Source organism: Bos mutus, chromosome 13, assembly GCF_027580195.1.
Source record: "Bos mutus isolate GX-2022 chromosome 13, NWIPB_WYAK_1.1, whole genome shotgun sequence".
Lineage (NCBI taxonomy): Eukaryota > Metazoa > Chordata > Mammalia > Artiodactyla > Bovidae > Bos > Bos mutus.
Window position 1 is genome coordinate 8600874 of NC_091629.1, and position 18144 is coordinate 8619017.

The following is an 18144-nucleotide window of genomic DNA, read 5'->3' on the forward strand; positions in this document are numbered from 1 at the left end:
AAATCATTGCAAACGGTGACTGCAGCCAAGAAATTAAAAGACGCTTACTCCTTGGATGGAAAATTATGACCAACCTAGACAGCTTATTAAAAAGCAGAGACATTACTTCGCTGACAAAGGTCTGTCTAGTCAAAGCTATGGTTTTTCCAGTAGTCATGTATGGATGTAAGAGTTGGACTGTGAAGAAAGCTACATGCCAAACAATTGATGCTTTTGAACTGCGGTGTTGGAGAAGACTCTTGAGAGCCCCTTGGACTGCAAGGAGATCCAACCAGTCCATCCCAAAGGAGATCAGTCCTGAGTGTTCATAGGAAGGACTGATGTTGAAGCTGAAACTCTAATACTTTGGCCACCTGATGCAAAGAGCTGACTCATTGGAAAAGACCCTGATGCTGGGAAAGATTGAAGGCAGGAGGAGAAGGGGACAACAGAGGACGAGATGGTTGGATGGCATCACCGACTCAATGGACATAAGTTTGGATCAACTCCGGGAGTTGGTGATAGACAGGAAGGCCTGGCGTGCTGCAGTCCATGGAGTCACAGAGTCGGACGACTGAGCGACTGAACTGAACTGAACAAATAAATTAAATTTGGAAATACTATTACTATAAACATTATTATAAATACTTACATTTAAAATTATTATTTAGTTTTTTTATAGCATTTGTAGTTTTGAATAAAGCTTAAAATTTTTGGTATTAAATATGGCCAAGGAAAACATATATGATAAAGAACATAGTGAAAGACTGAAAGAAATATATCAAATAGGAAAAATAGTGGAATTACACTTAAATATATCAATAATCAGATTATATATGATTGTGAGAGGTAATTAAAAGATCAGGCTGAATTCTATAAGTTTCTTACCAGAAATTCAGCAAAATCACAAAGATACAGGAAAGTATCTTTAAAGTAACAGGAGAGAAAAAAATGTATTGTGCAAATACCAACCAAAAGAAAGTTTGTGGAGCTACACTGATAGCAGATAAGGTAGTTTTAAAGGAAAATAAATAAAAACCATAAAAATAATGAAGTCTCTCCCTTAGGATAAAATGCTCTGTCCCTAAGAATAATATCACTTTAAAATTTATATGCACAAAAATAATAGAATATCACAAGATATAAACCAAAGCCTGTCACAACTACAAGAATAGAGAAATCCACAAAGTGTAAGATATAACACATTTAATTCAGTGATTACAAATTGCTAAGTCACTTCAGTCGTGTCTGACTCTGTGCGACCCCATAGACGGCAGCCCACCAGGCTCCCCCGTCCCTGGGATTTTCCAGGCAAGAACACTGGAGTGGATTACAAAAGAAAGAGATAAATCATCAATAAAGATCTGAAGTACAATGAGAATGTACAATGGGCATTGACAAAGTACAAAGTACAATGGGCTTCTTGGGTAGCTCAGTCAGTAGAGTCTGACTGCAATACAGAAGACCTGGGTTCAATCCCTGGGTTGGGAAGATCCCCTGGAGAAGGAAATCGTAACCCATTCTGGTATTCTTGCCTGGAGAATCCCTTGGACAAAGGAGCCTGGCAGGCTGCAGCCTACAGGGTCGCAAGAGTTGGACACGACTGAACAACTAAGCACAGAGTGCGCACATTCAGCGCTGGGCACAATGAGAGCAATTACTAAATAAGCAAATGGTTGAAGATATATTCATAAACAAAAAACAGCATTCTGAAATTAATTACATACAAGTTTATAAGATTTATGCTTAATTACTTACCATCAAGATTCTCCTTTTTGATAGCTCTAGGTTTCTGAGTTTGGGATTGCTTTCTTGAAAACAAATCCTTCTTCTCAGGATGTAGATTTTCAACTGTTATCATATCATTTTTCTGGTTTTGAAAAGGATATGCTAGGTAGAAAAACATACATGTATAATGGAACTTCTGGATATGCCAAATAATCAAATTTTCTTTGCATAGAGCTGAACTAAGAAACATCATGTGAATAATTGTCATGAGTGTGTGAAAGCAGTTTTGTTACTGAGTGACCAACCTAGATAGCATATTGAAAAGCAGAGATATTACTTTGCCAACAAAGGTCCGTCTAATCAAGGCTATGGTTTTTCCAGTGGTCATGTATGGATGTGAGAGTTGGACTATGAAGAAAGCTGAGCACTGAAGAATTGATGCTTTTGAAGTGTGGTGCTAGAGAAGACTCTTGAGAGTCCCTTGGACTGCAAGGAGATCCAACCAGTCCATCCTAAAGGAGATCAGTCCTGGGTATTCATTGGAGGGACTGATGCTGAAGCTGAAACTCCAAAATTTTGGCCACCCCACACGAAAGTTAACTGATTGGAAAAGACCCTGATGCTGGGAGGGATTGGGGGCAGGAGGAGAAGGGGACGACAGAGGATGAGATGACTGGATGGCATCACCGACTCAACGGACATGAGTTTGGGTGAACTCCAGGAGTTGGTGAGGGACAGGGAGGCCTGGCGTGCTGTGATTCATGGGGTCGCAAAGAGTTGGACACAACTGAGTGACTGAACTGAACTGAATTATTAACTGTGCAAATACCAACAAAACGGTATCATTACTTTTGCCATTGTTCTCAAATTATATTAGGTCATTCATTTTGACTTCTATAAAATATATGCTCAAATACATATTCATGAACCAAAGGAAAAAAAATCTTCTGATGAGTTTAAAATCATTTAACATTTCCTTTAATTATTATACTTACTATAGCGTCTTTCCTCTAGAGAAGCTATCTGTTTCTTCACTTGCTTTTGGGGTTTTGAAACTAAATCTTCATTCACAAGCAGAGGATTTTGACCTGATGCTCCAAAATAACCTACATAAAAACATGCATTTAGTCTATTACATGGAAAAATACAACTATTGGGCCATCTTTAGATTTCAAATTTATAATAAGGGTACAGTAGAATTTTCTCTCATTTTTATGAAGTCATAAGTCATTGATTAGTACTATAATGCTAGACCTGTCCTAAAACTAGATGATGTTGAAGCTATCTCATTATATAAATTTTCCTAAGCAGCAAGTATATTTTATTTTATTTATTCTTTTTTTGGAGGGGAAATTGGCTTTTTAAAAAAAATACATTTATTTTAATTGGAGGCTAATTACTTTACAACATTGTAGTGGTTTTCCATACATTGACATAAATCTGCCATGGGTGTACATGTGGTCCCCATCCTGAACCACCCTCCCACCTCCCTCCCCATCCCATCCCTCTGGGTCATCTCAGTGAAACAGTCCCAAGTACCGTGTCTCATGCATTGAACCTGGACTGGTGATGCATTTCACATATGATAATATACATGTTTCAATGCCATTCTCCCTAATTATCCCACCCTTGCCCTCTCCCACAGAGTCCAAAAGACTGTTCTATGCATCTGTGTCTCTTTTGCTGTCTCGCATATAGGGTTATCGTTACCATCCTTCTAAATTCCATATATATGCGTTAGTATACTGTATTGGTGCTTTCCTTTCTGGCTTACTTCACTCTGTATAATAGGCTCCAGTTTCATCCACCTCATTAGAACTGATTCAAACGTATTCTTTTTAATGGCTGAGTAATACTCCATTGTGTATCTGTACCACAGCTTTCTTATCCATTTGTCTGCCGATGGACATCTAGGTTGCTTCCATGTCCTGGCTATTATAAGCAGAGCTACAATGAACATTGGGGTACACGTGTCTCTTTCAATTCTGGTTTCCTCAGTGTGTATGCCCAGTAGTGGAATTGTTGGGTCATATGGCAGTTCTATTTCCAGTTTTTTAAGGAATCTCCACACTGTTCTCCATAGTGGCTGTACTAGTTTGCATTCTCACCAACAGTGTAAGAGGGTTCCCTTTTCTCCACACCCTCTCCAGCATTTATTGCTTGTAGACTTTTGGATCGCAGCCATTCTGACTGGCGTGAAATGGTACCTCATTGTGGTTTTGACTTGCATTTCTCTGATAATGAGTGATGTTGAGCATCTTTTCATGTGTTTGTTAGCCATCTGTATGTCTTCTTTGTAGAAATGTCTATTTAGTTCTTTGGCCCATTTTTTTATTGGATCGTTTATTTTTCTGGAATTGAGCTGCATGAGCTGCTTGTATATTTTTGAGATTAATTCTTTGTCAGCTGCTTCATTTGCTATTATTTTCTCCCTTTCTGAAGGCTGTCTTTTCACCTTGCTTATGGTTTCCTTTGTTGTGCAAAGGCTTTTAAGTTTAATTAGGCTCCATTTGTTTATTTTTGCTTTTATTTCCATTACTCTGGGAGGTGGGTCATAGAGGATCTTGCTGTGATTTATGTCATAGAATGTTTTGCTTATGTTTTCCTCTAGGAGTTTTATAGTATCTGGTCTTATGTTTAGATCTTTAATCCATTTTGAGTTTATTTTTGGGTATGGTGTTAGAAGTGTTCTAGTTTCATTCTTTTACAAGTGGCTGACCAGTTTTCCCAGCACCACATGTTAAAGAGATTGACTTTTCTCCATTGTATACTCTTGCCTCCATTGTCAAAGATAAGGTGTCCATAGATGCGTGGATTTATCTCTGGGCTATTTTGTTCCATTGTTCTATATTTCTGTCTTTGTGCCAGTACCATACTGTCTTGATGACTGTGGCTTTGTTGTATAGCCTGAAGTTAGGCAGGTTGATTCCTCCAGTTTCATTTTTCTTTCTCAAGATTGCTTTGGCTATTCAAGGTTTTTTTTTTTTTTTTTTTGTATTTCCATACAAATTGTGAAATTATTTGTTCTAGTGCTGTGAAAAATACTGTTGGTAGCTTGATAGGGATTGCATTGAATCTATAGATTGCTTTGGGTAGTATAGTCATATTCACTATCTTGATTCTTCTAATCCATGAACATGGTATATTTCTCCATCTATTTGTGTCCTCTTTGATTTCTTTCATCAGTGTTTTATAGTTTTCTATATATAGGTCTTTTTTTTCTCTAGGTAGAAATATTCCTAATATTTAATTCTTTACATTGCAATGGTGAATGGAATTGTTTCCTTAATTTCTCTGTTTTCTCATTGTTAGTGTATAGGAATGCAAGGGATTTCTGTGTGTTAATTTTATATCCTGCAAATTTACTATATTCATTGATTAGCTCTAGTAATTTTCTGGTTTCTAAGGTTTCTGGTTTCCTAGGGTTTTCTATGTAGAGGATCATGTCATCTGCAAACAGTGAGAGTTTTACTTCTTCTTTTTCAATCTGGATTCCTTTTATTTCTTTTTCTGCTCTGATTGCTGTGGCCCAAGCTTCCAAACTGTGTTGAACAGTCGTGGTGAGAGTGAGCACCCTTGTCTTGTTCCTTACTTTAGGGGAAATGCTTTCAATTTTTCACCATTGAGGATAATGTTTGCTGTGGATTTGTCATATATAGCTTTTATTATGTTGAGGTATGTTCCTTCTATTCCTGCTTTTTAGAGAATATTTATCATAAATGGATGTTGAATTTTGTCAAAGGGTTTCTCTGCATCTATTGAGATAATCATATGGTTTTTATTTTTCATTTTGTTAAAGTGGTGGATTACATGGATTGATTTGCAGATATTGAAGAATCCTTGCATCCTTGGGATAAAGCCCACTTGGTTATGCTGCTGCTGCTGAGTCCCTTCAGTCATGTCCAACTCTGTGCGACCCCATAGACGGCAGCCCACCAGGCTCCCCCGTCCCTGGGATTCTCCAGGCAAGAACACTGGAGTGGGTTGCCATTTCCTTCTCCAATGCATGAAAGTGAAAAGTGAAAGTGAAGTCACTCAGTCGTGTCCGACCCTCAGTGACCCCATGGACTGCAGCCTTCCAGGCTCCTCCATCCATGGGATTTTCCAGGCAAGAGTACTGGAGTGGGGTGCCATTGCCTTCTCCGACTTGGTTATGATGTATGATCTTCTTAATATGTTGTCAGATTCTGTTTGCTAGAATTTTGTTAAGGATTTTTGCATCTTTGTACATCAGTGATATTGGCCTGTAGTTTTCTTTTTTTTTTGTGGCATCTTTGTCAGGTTTTGGTATTAGGGTGATGGTGGCCTCATAGAATGAGTTTGGAAGTTTACCTTCCTCTGCAATTTTCTGGAAGAGTTTTGAGCAGGATAGATGTTAGCTCTTCTCTAAATTTTTGGTAGAATTCAGCTGTGAAGCCGTCTGGGCCTGGGCTTTTGTTTGCTGGAAGATTTCTGTTTACAGTTTCAGTTTCCATGCTTGTGATGGGTCTGTTAAGATTTTCTATTTCTTCCTGGTTCATTTTGGAAGGTTGTACTTTTCTAATTTGTCCATTTCTTCCACGTTGTCCATTTTATTGGCATATAATTGCTGATAGTAGTCTCTTATGATCCTTTGTACTTCTGTGTTGTCTGTTGTGATCTCTCCATTTTCATTTCTAATTTTGTTGATTTGATTCTTCTCCTTTTGTTTCTTGATGAGTCTGGCTAAAGATTTGTCAATTTTATTTATTTTCTCAAAGAACCAGCTTTTGGCTTTGTTGATTTTTGCTATGGTCTCTTTTGTTTCTTTTGCATTTATTTCTGCCCTAATTTTTAAGATTTCTTTCCTTCTGCTAACCCTGGGGTTCTTCATTTCTTCCTTTTCTAGTTGCCTTAGGTGTAGAGTTAGGTTGTTTAGTTGACTTTTTTCTTGTTTCTTGAGGTAAGCCTGTATTGTTATGAACCTTCCCCTTAGCACTGTTTTACAGTGTTCCAAAGGCTTGGGGTTGTTGTGTTTTCATTTTCATTCATTTCTGTGCATATTTTGATTTCTTTTTTGATTTCTTCTGTGATTTTTTGGTTATTCAGCAGCGTGTTGTTCAACCTCCATAGGTTGGAATTTTTAATAGTTTTTGTCCTGTAACTGACATGTAATCTTACTGCATTATGGTCATAAAGATGCTTGGAATGATTTCAATTTTCTTGAATTTACCAAGGCTAGCTTTATGGCTCAGGATGTGATCTATCGTGGAGAATGTTTCATGCGTGCTTGAGAAAAAGGTGAAATTCATTGTTTGGGGTGAAATACCCTATAGATATCAATTAGGTCTAACTGGTCCATAGTCATTTAAAGTTTGTGTTTCCTTGTTAATTTTATGTTTAGCTGACCTATCCAGAGGTGTGAGTAGGGTATTAAAGCCTCCCACTATTACTGTGTTATTGTTATTTTCCCTTTCAGACTTGTTAGCATTTGCCTTACATACTGCGGTGCTTCTATGTTGGGTGCATATATATTTATATTGTTATATCTTTTTCTTGGATTGATCCCTTGATCATTATGTAGTGTCTTTCTTGTCTCTTTTCACAGCCTTTATTTTAAAGTCTATTTTATTTGATATGAGTATTGCTACTCTTGCTTTCTTTTGGAAAGAAAGACAACATATACAGGGGTATTTTTTTTTTTTGTATCCATTCAGCCAGTCTTTGTCTTTTGCTTGGGGCATTCTACCCATTTACATTTAAGGTAATTATTAGTAACTGGACATGGAACAACAGACTGGTTCCAAATAGGAAAAGCATTACGTCAAGGCTGTATATTGTCACCCTGCTATTTAACTTATATGCAGAGTATATCATGAGAAATGCTGGGCCGGAAGAAGCACAAGCTGGAATCAAGATTGCCGGGAGAAATATCAATAATCTCAGATATGCAGATGACACCACCCTTAGTGCAGAAAGTGAAGAGGAACTAAAAAGCCTCTTGATGAAAGTGAAAGAGGAGAGTGAAAGTTGGCTTAAAGCTCAACATTCAGAAAACTAAGATCATGGCATCTGGTCCCATCACTTCATGGGAAATAGATGGGGAAACAGTGGAAACAGTGTCAGACTTTATTTTGGGGGGCTCCAAAATCACTGCAGATGGTGACTGCAGCCATGAAATTAAAAGACGCTTACTCCTTGGAAGGAAAGTTATGACCAACCTAGATAACATATTCAAAAGCAGAGACATTACTTTGCCAACAAAGGTCCCTCTAGTCAAGGCTATGGTTTTTCCAGTAGTCATGTATGGATGTGAGAGTTGGACTGTGAAGAAAGCTGAGCGCTGAGGAATTGATGCTTCTGAACTGTGGTGTTGGAGAAGACTCTTGAGAGTCCCTTGGACTGCAAGGAGATCCAACCAGTCCATTCTAAAGGAGATCAGCCCTGGGATTTCTTTGGAGGGAATGATGTTAAAGCTGAAACTCCAGTACTTTGGCCACCTCATGCGAAGAGTTGACTCATTGGAAAAGACTCTGATGCTGGGAGGGATTGGGGGGCAGGAGGAGAAGGGGACGACAGAGGATGAGATGGTTGGATGGCATCACCAACTCGATGGACGTGAGTTTGAGTGAATTCCTGGAGTTGGTGATGGACAGGGAGGCCTGGCATGCTGCGATTCATGGGGTCGCAACGAGTCGGACACGACTGAGCGACTGAACTGAACTGAAGTAGGTTATAAAAGTGAAAATTAAAGGAGTAATAGAGGACTTAAAAAAAAGTTTAAAAAATGATATAAGTAAAAATATATCTAGGAATTTCTCCAGAGCTGTTGTGGACAGTGTGGGGTCAGTTCAGTTTCAGTTCCTTGATCCGGCTTATACTTCTCAGGATCTACAGGCCCTTTCCAATGTAGTCAGTGCTAACTACAGGGTTTTAATCTGTTGCACCTGTCACTTCCAAAGCGGTTCCCTCTGTTTATTTTAGCTTCTGTTTGCTGGTCTCTTCAGTGTCTAACTTCCACCCTGACACCAGGGGGCAATGGTGGTCACTTATTTAGGCTCACTTGTTCAGTCGTGCTGTGGGGAGGGAAGAACACTGCAAACAAATATTACTGGCATGTGTGGGGAGTGCTCACAGTGTTTCAGCCGCAGTGGGTTTGCCCCCACTCACAGCGTGTGAGCTTTCATGGTCTACACTGCTCAGGCTCCAGGTTGCTCTGCTGGGAACTGTCTGAGGCAGGCCCTGGGTTGCGTGCACTTTCCAGGTCTAAGCCGCTCAGGTTCAGGTTCTCGGGTACTCCACAAAGGCGCAGACTTGGTTGGGCCTGCATTTTGTGCCCTTCCCAGGTCTGAGCAGCTCAGGTGACTAGGTGCTTGGAGAGCACAGTCACCCCCAGGTAGGGGGTGCGTCTTATTGCCTCCCGCATCACAGCTGCTCAGTTTTCTGGGTGTACAACGGGCGCGTCTTCTCAGGTGTGCCGTCTCTTCTGGGGAGCTGATCTCTGGCTGTGACCCTCCCGGCAGATGTCAACAGTCCAGAATCCCAAGAAGTCTTGGTTAGCAACGAAGGCTGCTTACAGTTTGGTAGAGGATGCCTCTCTGGGGCCGTGATTTCCCGTTCATGGCTCTGGCTGCAAACCCCCACTGCCTGCTTGTCTCCGATGGGGGATGGGCCGGTCTGCAGCCTGCTAGCTCTCCTCTGGTATTTGGTCGGTCCTTTGTTCTGTGAGCGGGCCTGGCAGTATCTTAGGTTAGGGCTTTTTGCGGGACAGTTCTCTCTCTCTCTCTCTCTCTCTGGCTATCCCACAGTTTGGGTTGCTATCTCACGTTAGTTCCCTCAGATTGCCCTTAGGGCATTCAGGCCCAGTCCTTACCCTAAGCAATGCAGCCTGCGCCTTCCTGTTCAGCCCCTACTTGCTGGTGGTGGATGCGAGCACTGAGAGTTGCCATTAGACACGTAATCTGTGGGTTTTAATTATTGATTTATTTATTTTTCCTCCCAGTTTTGTTGCCCTCTAAGATTCCAAGACTCCCCACAGACCTGTCAATGAGAGTTTCCTGATGTTTGGAAACTTCTCTTTTAAGACTCCCTTCCCAGGATGGATCTCCATCCCTACCTCTTTTGTCTCTCTTTTTATCTTTTATATTTTGTCCTACCTCCTTTTGAAGACAATGGGCTGCCTTTCTGGGTATGTTATGTCCTCTGCCAGCATTCAGAAGTTGTTTTGTAGAATTTGCTCAGCATTCAAATGTTCTTTCAATGAATTTGTGGGGGAGAAAGTGGCCTCCCTGTCCTATTCCTCTGCCATCTTAGGACCTCCCCCAGCAAGTATATTTTATTCTGGTCTTCAGATTTCATGAGCTATTTATACTTTAGGTTAATACATAATAATAGACCAAATAATGAAAATGCCTGTGTAGAAAGTCATTCATTAATTATAAAACACAGCCATCTAAATGTTAAAGCATAGGAGACTGGTTGAATAAAGTGATTATGTATACCACAAATATGGTATTGGTATAATGTAAATATGCTACAATGGTAGATAATTCTGTGTGTATATACATATACACACACATACATACTATATATAGTATATAAATATCTGAACATAGAGAGGGACATTCACTTTCCTTATTATCAATACATCAGATGCTCCCAGATGTCATGGCATGGGAAAATGAAAGTGGTAGGGACACTGGTAGAGCTCCTGCCCTTTCATGTTTAGACTCTTACTAATACTGTTGCAGTACATGAATAAAGACTTTTTACTTTCAGTTTGGTTCACTGTCTATATATAGACTACCTTTACAACTGATAGCTCTATTTTCAGTGACAAATGGTGGCAGGCAGGGTGGCCCAATTAAGTACAATGTCTTTCTGGAAAAGTAAAAAGCATGAAGATCCACCTGGGCATTTTGGGGAAATGCTAGACAAGACTACAAGACTTGTTGGGGAGTACTAGCTGGTCAACTGCAAGAGTCTGAGGGTCCAACAATGCACTGTGCTAGCCACAGCAATGAGCCTCAGGAAGTGCTACATCAAGAGTACCCAGGAGCACCCTTGGAGAGGACTTGCTGTTTAGTTGTTCAGTAGTGTCCAACTATTTGTAACCCCATGGACTGCAGCATGCCAGGCTTTCCTGTCCTTCACCATCTCCCGGAGTTTGCTCAAACTCATGTCTATTGAGTAGTTGATGCCCTCCAACCATCTCAGCCTCTGTTGTCCCCTTCTCCTCCTGCCTTCAATCTTTCCCAGCATCAGGTCTTTTCTAAGGAATCAGCTTTTCACATCAGGTGGCCAAAGCATTGGAGCGTCAGCTTCAGCATCAGTTCCTCCAGTGAACATTCAGGATTGATTTCCTTTTTAAGATTGATTGATCTCCTTGAAGTCTAAGGACTGTCAAGAGTCTTCTCCAACACCACAGTTCAAAAGCATCAAGCCTTTGGTGCTCAGCCTTCTTTATGGTCCAACTCTCACATTCATACATTACTATGGGAAAAAGCATAGCTTTGACTAGATGGACCTTTGTCAGCAAAGTAATGTCCCTGCTTTTTAATATGCTATCTAGGTTGGTCGTAGTATCTCTTCCAAGGAGCAAGTGTCTTTTAATTTCATGACTTCAGTCACCATTTGCAGTGATTTTGGAGCCCAAGAAAATAAAGTCAGTCACTGTTTCCCCATCTATCTTCCATGAAGTGATGGGACCAGATGCCATGATCTTCATTTTTTGAATGTTGAGTTTTAAGACATATTTTTCACTCTCCTCCTTCACCTTCATCAAGAGACACTTTAGTTCCTCTTTGCTTTCTGCCATAAAGGTGGTGTCATCTGCCTTCAGGTTATTTGTATTTCTCCCGGCAATCTTGATTCCAGCTTGTGCTTCATCCAGCCTGGAATTCTACATGATGTACTCTGCATCTAAGTTAAATAAGCAGGGTGACAATACATTGCCTTGACGTACTCCTTTCCCAATTTGGAACCAGTCCATTGTTCAGTGTCTGGTTCTAACTGCTGCTTCTTGACCTACATACAGGTTTCTTAGGAGCAGGTACGGTGGTCTGGTATTCCCATCTCTTTAAGAATTTTCCAGTTTGTTGTGATCTACACAGTCAAAGGCTTTGGAGTAATCAATGAAGCAGATGTTTTTCTGGAATTCTCTGGCTTTTTCTAAGATCCAGAGGATGTTGGCAATTTGATCTCTGGTTCCTCTGCCTTTTCTAAACCTACATTGTACATCTGGAAGTTCTCAGTTCACATACTGCTGAAGCCTAGCTTGGAGATTTTGAGCATTTCTTTGCTAGAATATAAAATCAGGGCCACTGTGTGGTAGCTTGAAAATTCTTTGGCATTGCCTTTCTTTGGGATTGGAATGAAAACTGACCTTTTCTAGTCCTGTGGCCACTGCTGAGTTTTCCAGTTTGCTGGCATATTGAGTGCAGCACTTTAACAGCATTATTTTAGGATTTTCAATAGCTCAGCTGGAATTCCATCATCTCCACTAGCTTTGTTTGTAGTGATGCTTCATAAGGCCCACTTGACTTCACATTCCAGGATGTCTGGCTCTAGGTGAGTGATCACACCATTGTGATTATCCGGGTCATGAAGATCTTTTTTGTATACTTCTTCTGTGTATTCTTGCCACCTCTTCTTAATATATTCTGCTTCTGTTAGGTCTGTACTGTTTGTGTCCTTTATTGTGCCCATCTTTGTATGAAATGTTCCCTTGGTATCTCTAATTTTCTTGAAGAGATCTCCAGTCTTTCCCATTCTGTTGTTTTCCTCTATTTCTTTGCATTGTTCACTGAGGAAGGCTTTCTTATCTCTTCTTGCTATTCTCTGGAACTCTGCATTCAGATGAATATATCTTTCCTTTTCTCCTTTGCCTTTTACTTCTCTTCTTTTCTTAGCTATTTGTAAGAGCTCCTCAGGCAACCATTTTGCCTTCTTGCATTTCTTTTTCTTTGGGACAGTTTTGATCACCACCTCCTGTACAATGTTATGAATCTCAGTGCATAGTTCTTCAGGCACTCTGTCTATCAGATCTAATCCCTTGAATCTATTTCTCACTTCCACTGTATAATCATAAGGGATTTGATTTTGTTGATACCTGAATGGCCTAGTGGTTTTCCCTACTTTCTTCAATTTAAGTCTGAATTTGGCAATAAGGAGTTCATGATCTGAGCCACAGTCAGCTCTCGGTCTTGTTTTTGCTGACTGTATAGAGTTTCTGCTGACTGTATAGAGTGTCTGCATCTTCGGCTGCAAAGAATGTAATCAACCTAATTTTGGTTATTGGCCATCTAGTGATGTCCATGTGTAGAGTAGTCTCTTGTGTTGTTGGAAGAGGTTGTTTTCTATGACCAGTGTGTTCTCTTGGCAATAGTCTGTTAGCCTTTGCCCTGCTTCATTTTGTACTCCAAGGCTAAACTTGCTCTTTATTTTAGGTATCTCTTGACTTCTTACTTTTGTATTCCAGTTCCCTATGATGAAAAGGACATTTTTTTTTTTTTTTTGGTGTTAGTTCTATAAGGTCTTGTAGGTCTTCATAGAACCATTCAACTTCAGATTCTTCGGTATTAGTGGTTGCATTACTGTGATATTGAATGGTTTGTCTTGGAAATGAACAGAGATCATTTTGTTGTTTTTCAGATTTCATCCATGAAATGCATTTCAGGCTCTTTTGTTGACTATGAGGGCTATTCCATTTCTTCTAAGGGATTATTGTCCACAGTAGTAGATATAATGGTCATCTGAATTAAATTCACCCATTTCCATCCGTTTTAGTTCACCGATTCCTAAAATGTCAATGTTTACTCTTGCCATCTCCTGTTTGACCACTTCCAATTTACCTTGATTCATGGATGCAACATTCTATGTTCTCATGCAATACTGTTGTCAGTTTTAATGAGGTCCCAGACAATGATGGACAGCCTAAAACTGAGACTCATGATTGAATTAAATGAATACAGAACTCTTTGGGATTGCTCTGTATGTGATGTAAAGAGGCCTTAGAGACTTGAGTTGTGCACTTGCATGATGAAAGAAGTAATCTAACACAGTGAGGCACTGTGGTGCTTTGTGGCTTGCATCACTATAAAGCCCGTTCTTAAGTGTGCCCTGAAAGCAGGAAGTTTGCTCAAGGTGGAGGGAGAAAGAGGGAAGAGGACAGGCAAACACTTAGACCCTTTCCTTTCTCAGTTGGGTACTATTTATGCTCTGGCAGCTTTCAGCCTGAACCTGTCACTAAAATAATGTTTGGACCACCACTGCAGAGTCTATAGCAGCCCTGTTAATCATGCTATAGTGATGAATAAGAACAGTAGATAAGCTTGTTAACCAGGCCAGGTTTCTAGATTTATTTCTGCTATTCCTGCTGGTTATTGAGCTAAACCAAAGTTCCTTATAAGGTCAGGTGATAATGTTCTGCAACAAAATCCAGAACTTAACTGACCTACTTTTAGACACAGAAAAAACACCTTCTGCTCAAATGGTAAAGACTGGCTAAGAGAGCAATATAAAATGGTAACCATGTGCTTTCTCCTCGATGATGCTTCTAGAGAAGCTCTCTGAGTCTGGATACTCAAAGAGGAGGTAGATGGCCAGGTATTAAGCCGTAAGGGCCACAAAACACAGCCTCATTAGAGTCTGCATGTTTAACAACTTCTATGATGAATTGAAATTATTATCTCTGGCTCTCCCTGTGAATATGGAGATGAATAGGTGAGCCCCTCTAACATTCAGCAACAAACAAGACAAAACTGCAGATCAGATCTCAGGATCTCCAGTAGGGACCAGAGGTTGTATCCCAAGGTCAGAGTTGAATGTGGAGGTAGGGAAGAGTTACATTTCTGGGACTTTGGGATACCAGTACAGAGGTGGCTGTGACCCTCAAACCCCAGCACCAGAATGAGGGGAAAAAACAATGTCTCTGATTTTGGATCTAAGGTCATTACCAGTGGGACCCTTACCTAGATCCAGCTATGGATGGGTCTCTTTGGCCAACTCCAAACTCCAACAAAAACTTCTTAGGGCATTCACTATTGAATTTATGAGTGATATAGATGTGCTGCCTAAGTGAACACCTGCTCACATTTGCCCATAAGCCCTGAAGAAAACTGCTCCGGCTGGCACCATTTTAGCGGGCATATAAGAGACCATAAACCTTCCTGACTAGCAGCCCCTAGGGCTGTTGTTTCTCAAAAACAGCAGAAACTGCCTAGAATAAAAAAGCAAAAAGCAACACCTTCATTGCTAAGTTCAAGAATAACAAGGTCCTTCGTGAGACTAATTCTCACTCAATAGCCTCAACTAACCTGTGCACATGGCCTTAGGAGCATGGAGTCTTGATGACTATTGGCAGCTCAACATTGTAGTAAAACTCTGAGCACTGGCAGTACCTGACTTTGACATTGTCACAGAGGTTATTGCCCAAGATAAAAAACTTGGTATACAACAACTGACATCTCAAACTCCCTTTTCAGCATCATTGTCAATGTGGATAATCAGGATCAGTTTAATTTTATGTGTAATGGTTTGCAATATACCACTAATGTCCATCCAAAAGTCTACCTAAATTCCCCTACTATCTGTCATTAGATATGGTAAGACCTAGAAAAATTCAAGCTACTGGAAGGAACACTAGCTTTCCACTATGTTGAAGACGTCTTCCTGGTGGTCCCAGACAAGGGCACTACCCAATGATGACTGGTCATTCTGTGGACTCACATGAGGCAAAATGATGAGTCATTAATACAGATGAGGCACCAAGACCCATCACCCAAGTGAAATTCCTAGGCACGATATAGAAAAAGCAACAAAATCCTATCCAGAGGAAATGACTGACAATATCTGGTCCTCTCAACTTCCCCAAATAAAAAGAGGTACTTTTCTGGTATTGGCACTTTCCAAACAGGGAACTTGATGGCACCTACCTATGAGGTCACTAAGAAGACCTCACCTTTGTGTGGCCCAACTAACAGAATACCCTGGTGGGGTTCTCCATCAAGCCTCCAGGCTGCCATTCCCCTAAGCCTCTCTGATTTCTATTTGCTGTTTTAGTTACAGATCTCAAAAACTTCTGTTTGTCATTTGGAGCCTAGGCAGAATGACACTGCTACTGGTCAGAAGTGCCCACTGGGCAGAATTTCCTGGAACCTGTAATCTCCCAGAGTCAGCTAAAAGGTATACACAATTCGAGATATGACTGGACAGTTACTGAGCTTAGTGGATACTGAGTGAATGATTTATGGCTGTGAAATAATCTTATGACAAAGAAATTACAATCCAAAGGTATTAACACTTTGGATCTTGTTCTCTAGTTATCTGTGGGTATTCACAGTTTAGGTCATTTATTTTACTTCTATAAAATGTACACTCAAATACATATTCATTGACCAAAGAAAAAAGATTTTCTGATGAGATTAAAATAATTTAAAAGTTACCATAATTATTATACTTACTCTGACTCCTTTCCCTTCTGTAATTTATTTGTTTCTCTACTTGCGTTTGGAGTTTTGACACTGGATATTGATCAAAAACCGTAAGATTTTCATCTGGTACTCCAATACGAGCTACATAGAGATGCATTTAGTTCAGTAAATGGAAAAACAGATCCATCATGAAATCTCTAGATTTCAAATTTACAGCAAGTGTACAGTAGAATTTTCTCTCATTTTTAAAGTTATCAGTAAATTGTCATAACAATCTTACATGCAAATAAGAAAAGTTTTAACGGATGCTACTGAAAATGTCTCATTATTTCAAAGATATTCTGAGGCATCAAATATATTTCATATTAATCTCTACTTTGGGGGCATGTATACACTAAATAAATACACAATAATAGATGAAACAATAAAAATACATATGCACAAGGTTATTCATTATAATATTATCTGTAATTGCAAGATATTTTATTTCTTGAACAGCTAATGTTCAAGAATAGGATATTGGTTAAATGCTGTACTAAGTCACTTCAGTTGTGTCTGATTCTTTGCAACCCTATGGACTGTAGCCCACCAGGCTCCTCTGTCCATGGGGATTCTCCAGGAAAGAATACTGGAGGGGGTTGCCATGTCCTCTAGGGGATCTTCCCAACCCAGGGATTGAACCTGCAGCTCTTATGTCTTCTGCACTGGCAGGCAGGTTCTTTACCACTAGCGCCACCTGGGAAGCCCCTTATTGGTTGAATAAACCAAGGCATATACAATTAATTATGGTATAGTATAAACTGTGGTATATAATGTGGTACTATTTTATATATTTACATAAAAATAATAAAAGATTTTTATAAACTACATGGAGGGATTTCTAGGAGATAATGTTAAGTGGAAAAAAATTTTAAAGGGTATGTAGTATGCTAACTTTTGGTTCAGAAAGAAGTAATCAGAAAAATGAAAAAATAGATATTAACTTTACAAGATGAAGCACAGAAAAGATAAGCATAAGAAGAAAGGGAGAGAGAGAGAGGACTGGGGAATGCACAGAGATGCACTGGAAAGAGATGATGCCCTTAAGTATATCTTTGGTAAGTAGGTCAATATGTTGCACACATTTCAAAAATAGAACTAAACCAACAAGGATAATAAGAGGAAATGAAAACTGAAAGCAAATGAAATGAACCTGCTGCTGCTGCTGCTAAGTCGCTTCAGTCGTGTCCGACTCTGTGCGACCCCATAGACGGCAGCCCACCAGGCTCCTCCGTCCCTGGGATTCTCCAGGCAAGAACACTGGAGTGGGTTGCCATTTCCTTCTCCAATGCATGAAAGTGAAAAGTGAAAGTGAAGTCGCTCAGTCGTGTCTGACTCTTAGTGACCCCAGGGACCGCAGCCCACCAGGCTCCTCCATCCATGGGATTTTCCAGGCAAGAGTACTGGAGTGGGGTGCCATTGCCTTCTCTGGAAATGAACCTACTGAAGGGTTAAAAAACCAACAATGATCCCAATTAGTCATAAATACAGTGTTTGAAACATACCCTCAATCTTGGGCAAAAGTATGGGGGAAAGACAGAAACCAAATCACTAAATATTTTCAGTAGCCTTTCTCTCTTTTTTTTTTTGGTAGTGGTACATGCTAAGTAATTCTGTAACAGGGGTGGAAGCACTGTGGGATTGGAGCAAATATATAAATCTGTTGATGTAAGAGTCAGGTTTAACACCATGGAAAACACACACACGAAATGAAGGAAGGCAAGCAGACCTGAGAGACTAAAACTAAAGGTGTCTGAGAGTCCTCATGATTTCTTGAATATAAGTATGCATGAACATATGCATATTTATGTGCACACGCACACGTATGTGTCTATGAATATATGTACATGTGTATAAAAACTAAGGAGAAGGATCCAAGTTAAAATACTATGTGTATTGGGTGGTTTGATTCATTGATGGAGGAGGTAATTTTGTTTAACTTGGTAACAGTAGCACCTGTAAGATCCATCAATACAGATGCTTCCTACTTTTACTCAGACCTGTAAGC

The 18144-nt window shown here is 39.9% G+C and overlaps 1 protein-coding gene across 1 annotated transcript in view; it reads right to left on the reverse strand.

The window, feature by feature from the left end:
• The window catches only part of LOC138990501 (coiled-coil domain-containing protein 7-like), a 170932-nt gene that overhangs the window by 81369 nt on the left and 71419 nt on the right, over positions 1–18144 (reverse strand). Inside the window, exons 11-13 of the mRNA XM_070382052.1 lie at positions 16128–16238; positions 2703–2813; positions 1738–1869 (exon numbers count right to left, since the gene is read on the reverse strand). Of these exons, the coding sequence (XP_070238153.1) occupies positions 1738–1869; positions 2703–2813; positions 16128–16238 (354 nt within the window). The remainder of the gene's footprint in view (positions 1–1737; positions 1870–2702; positions 2814–16127; positions 16239–18144) is intronic.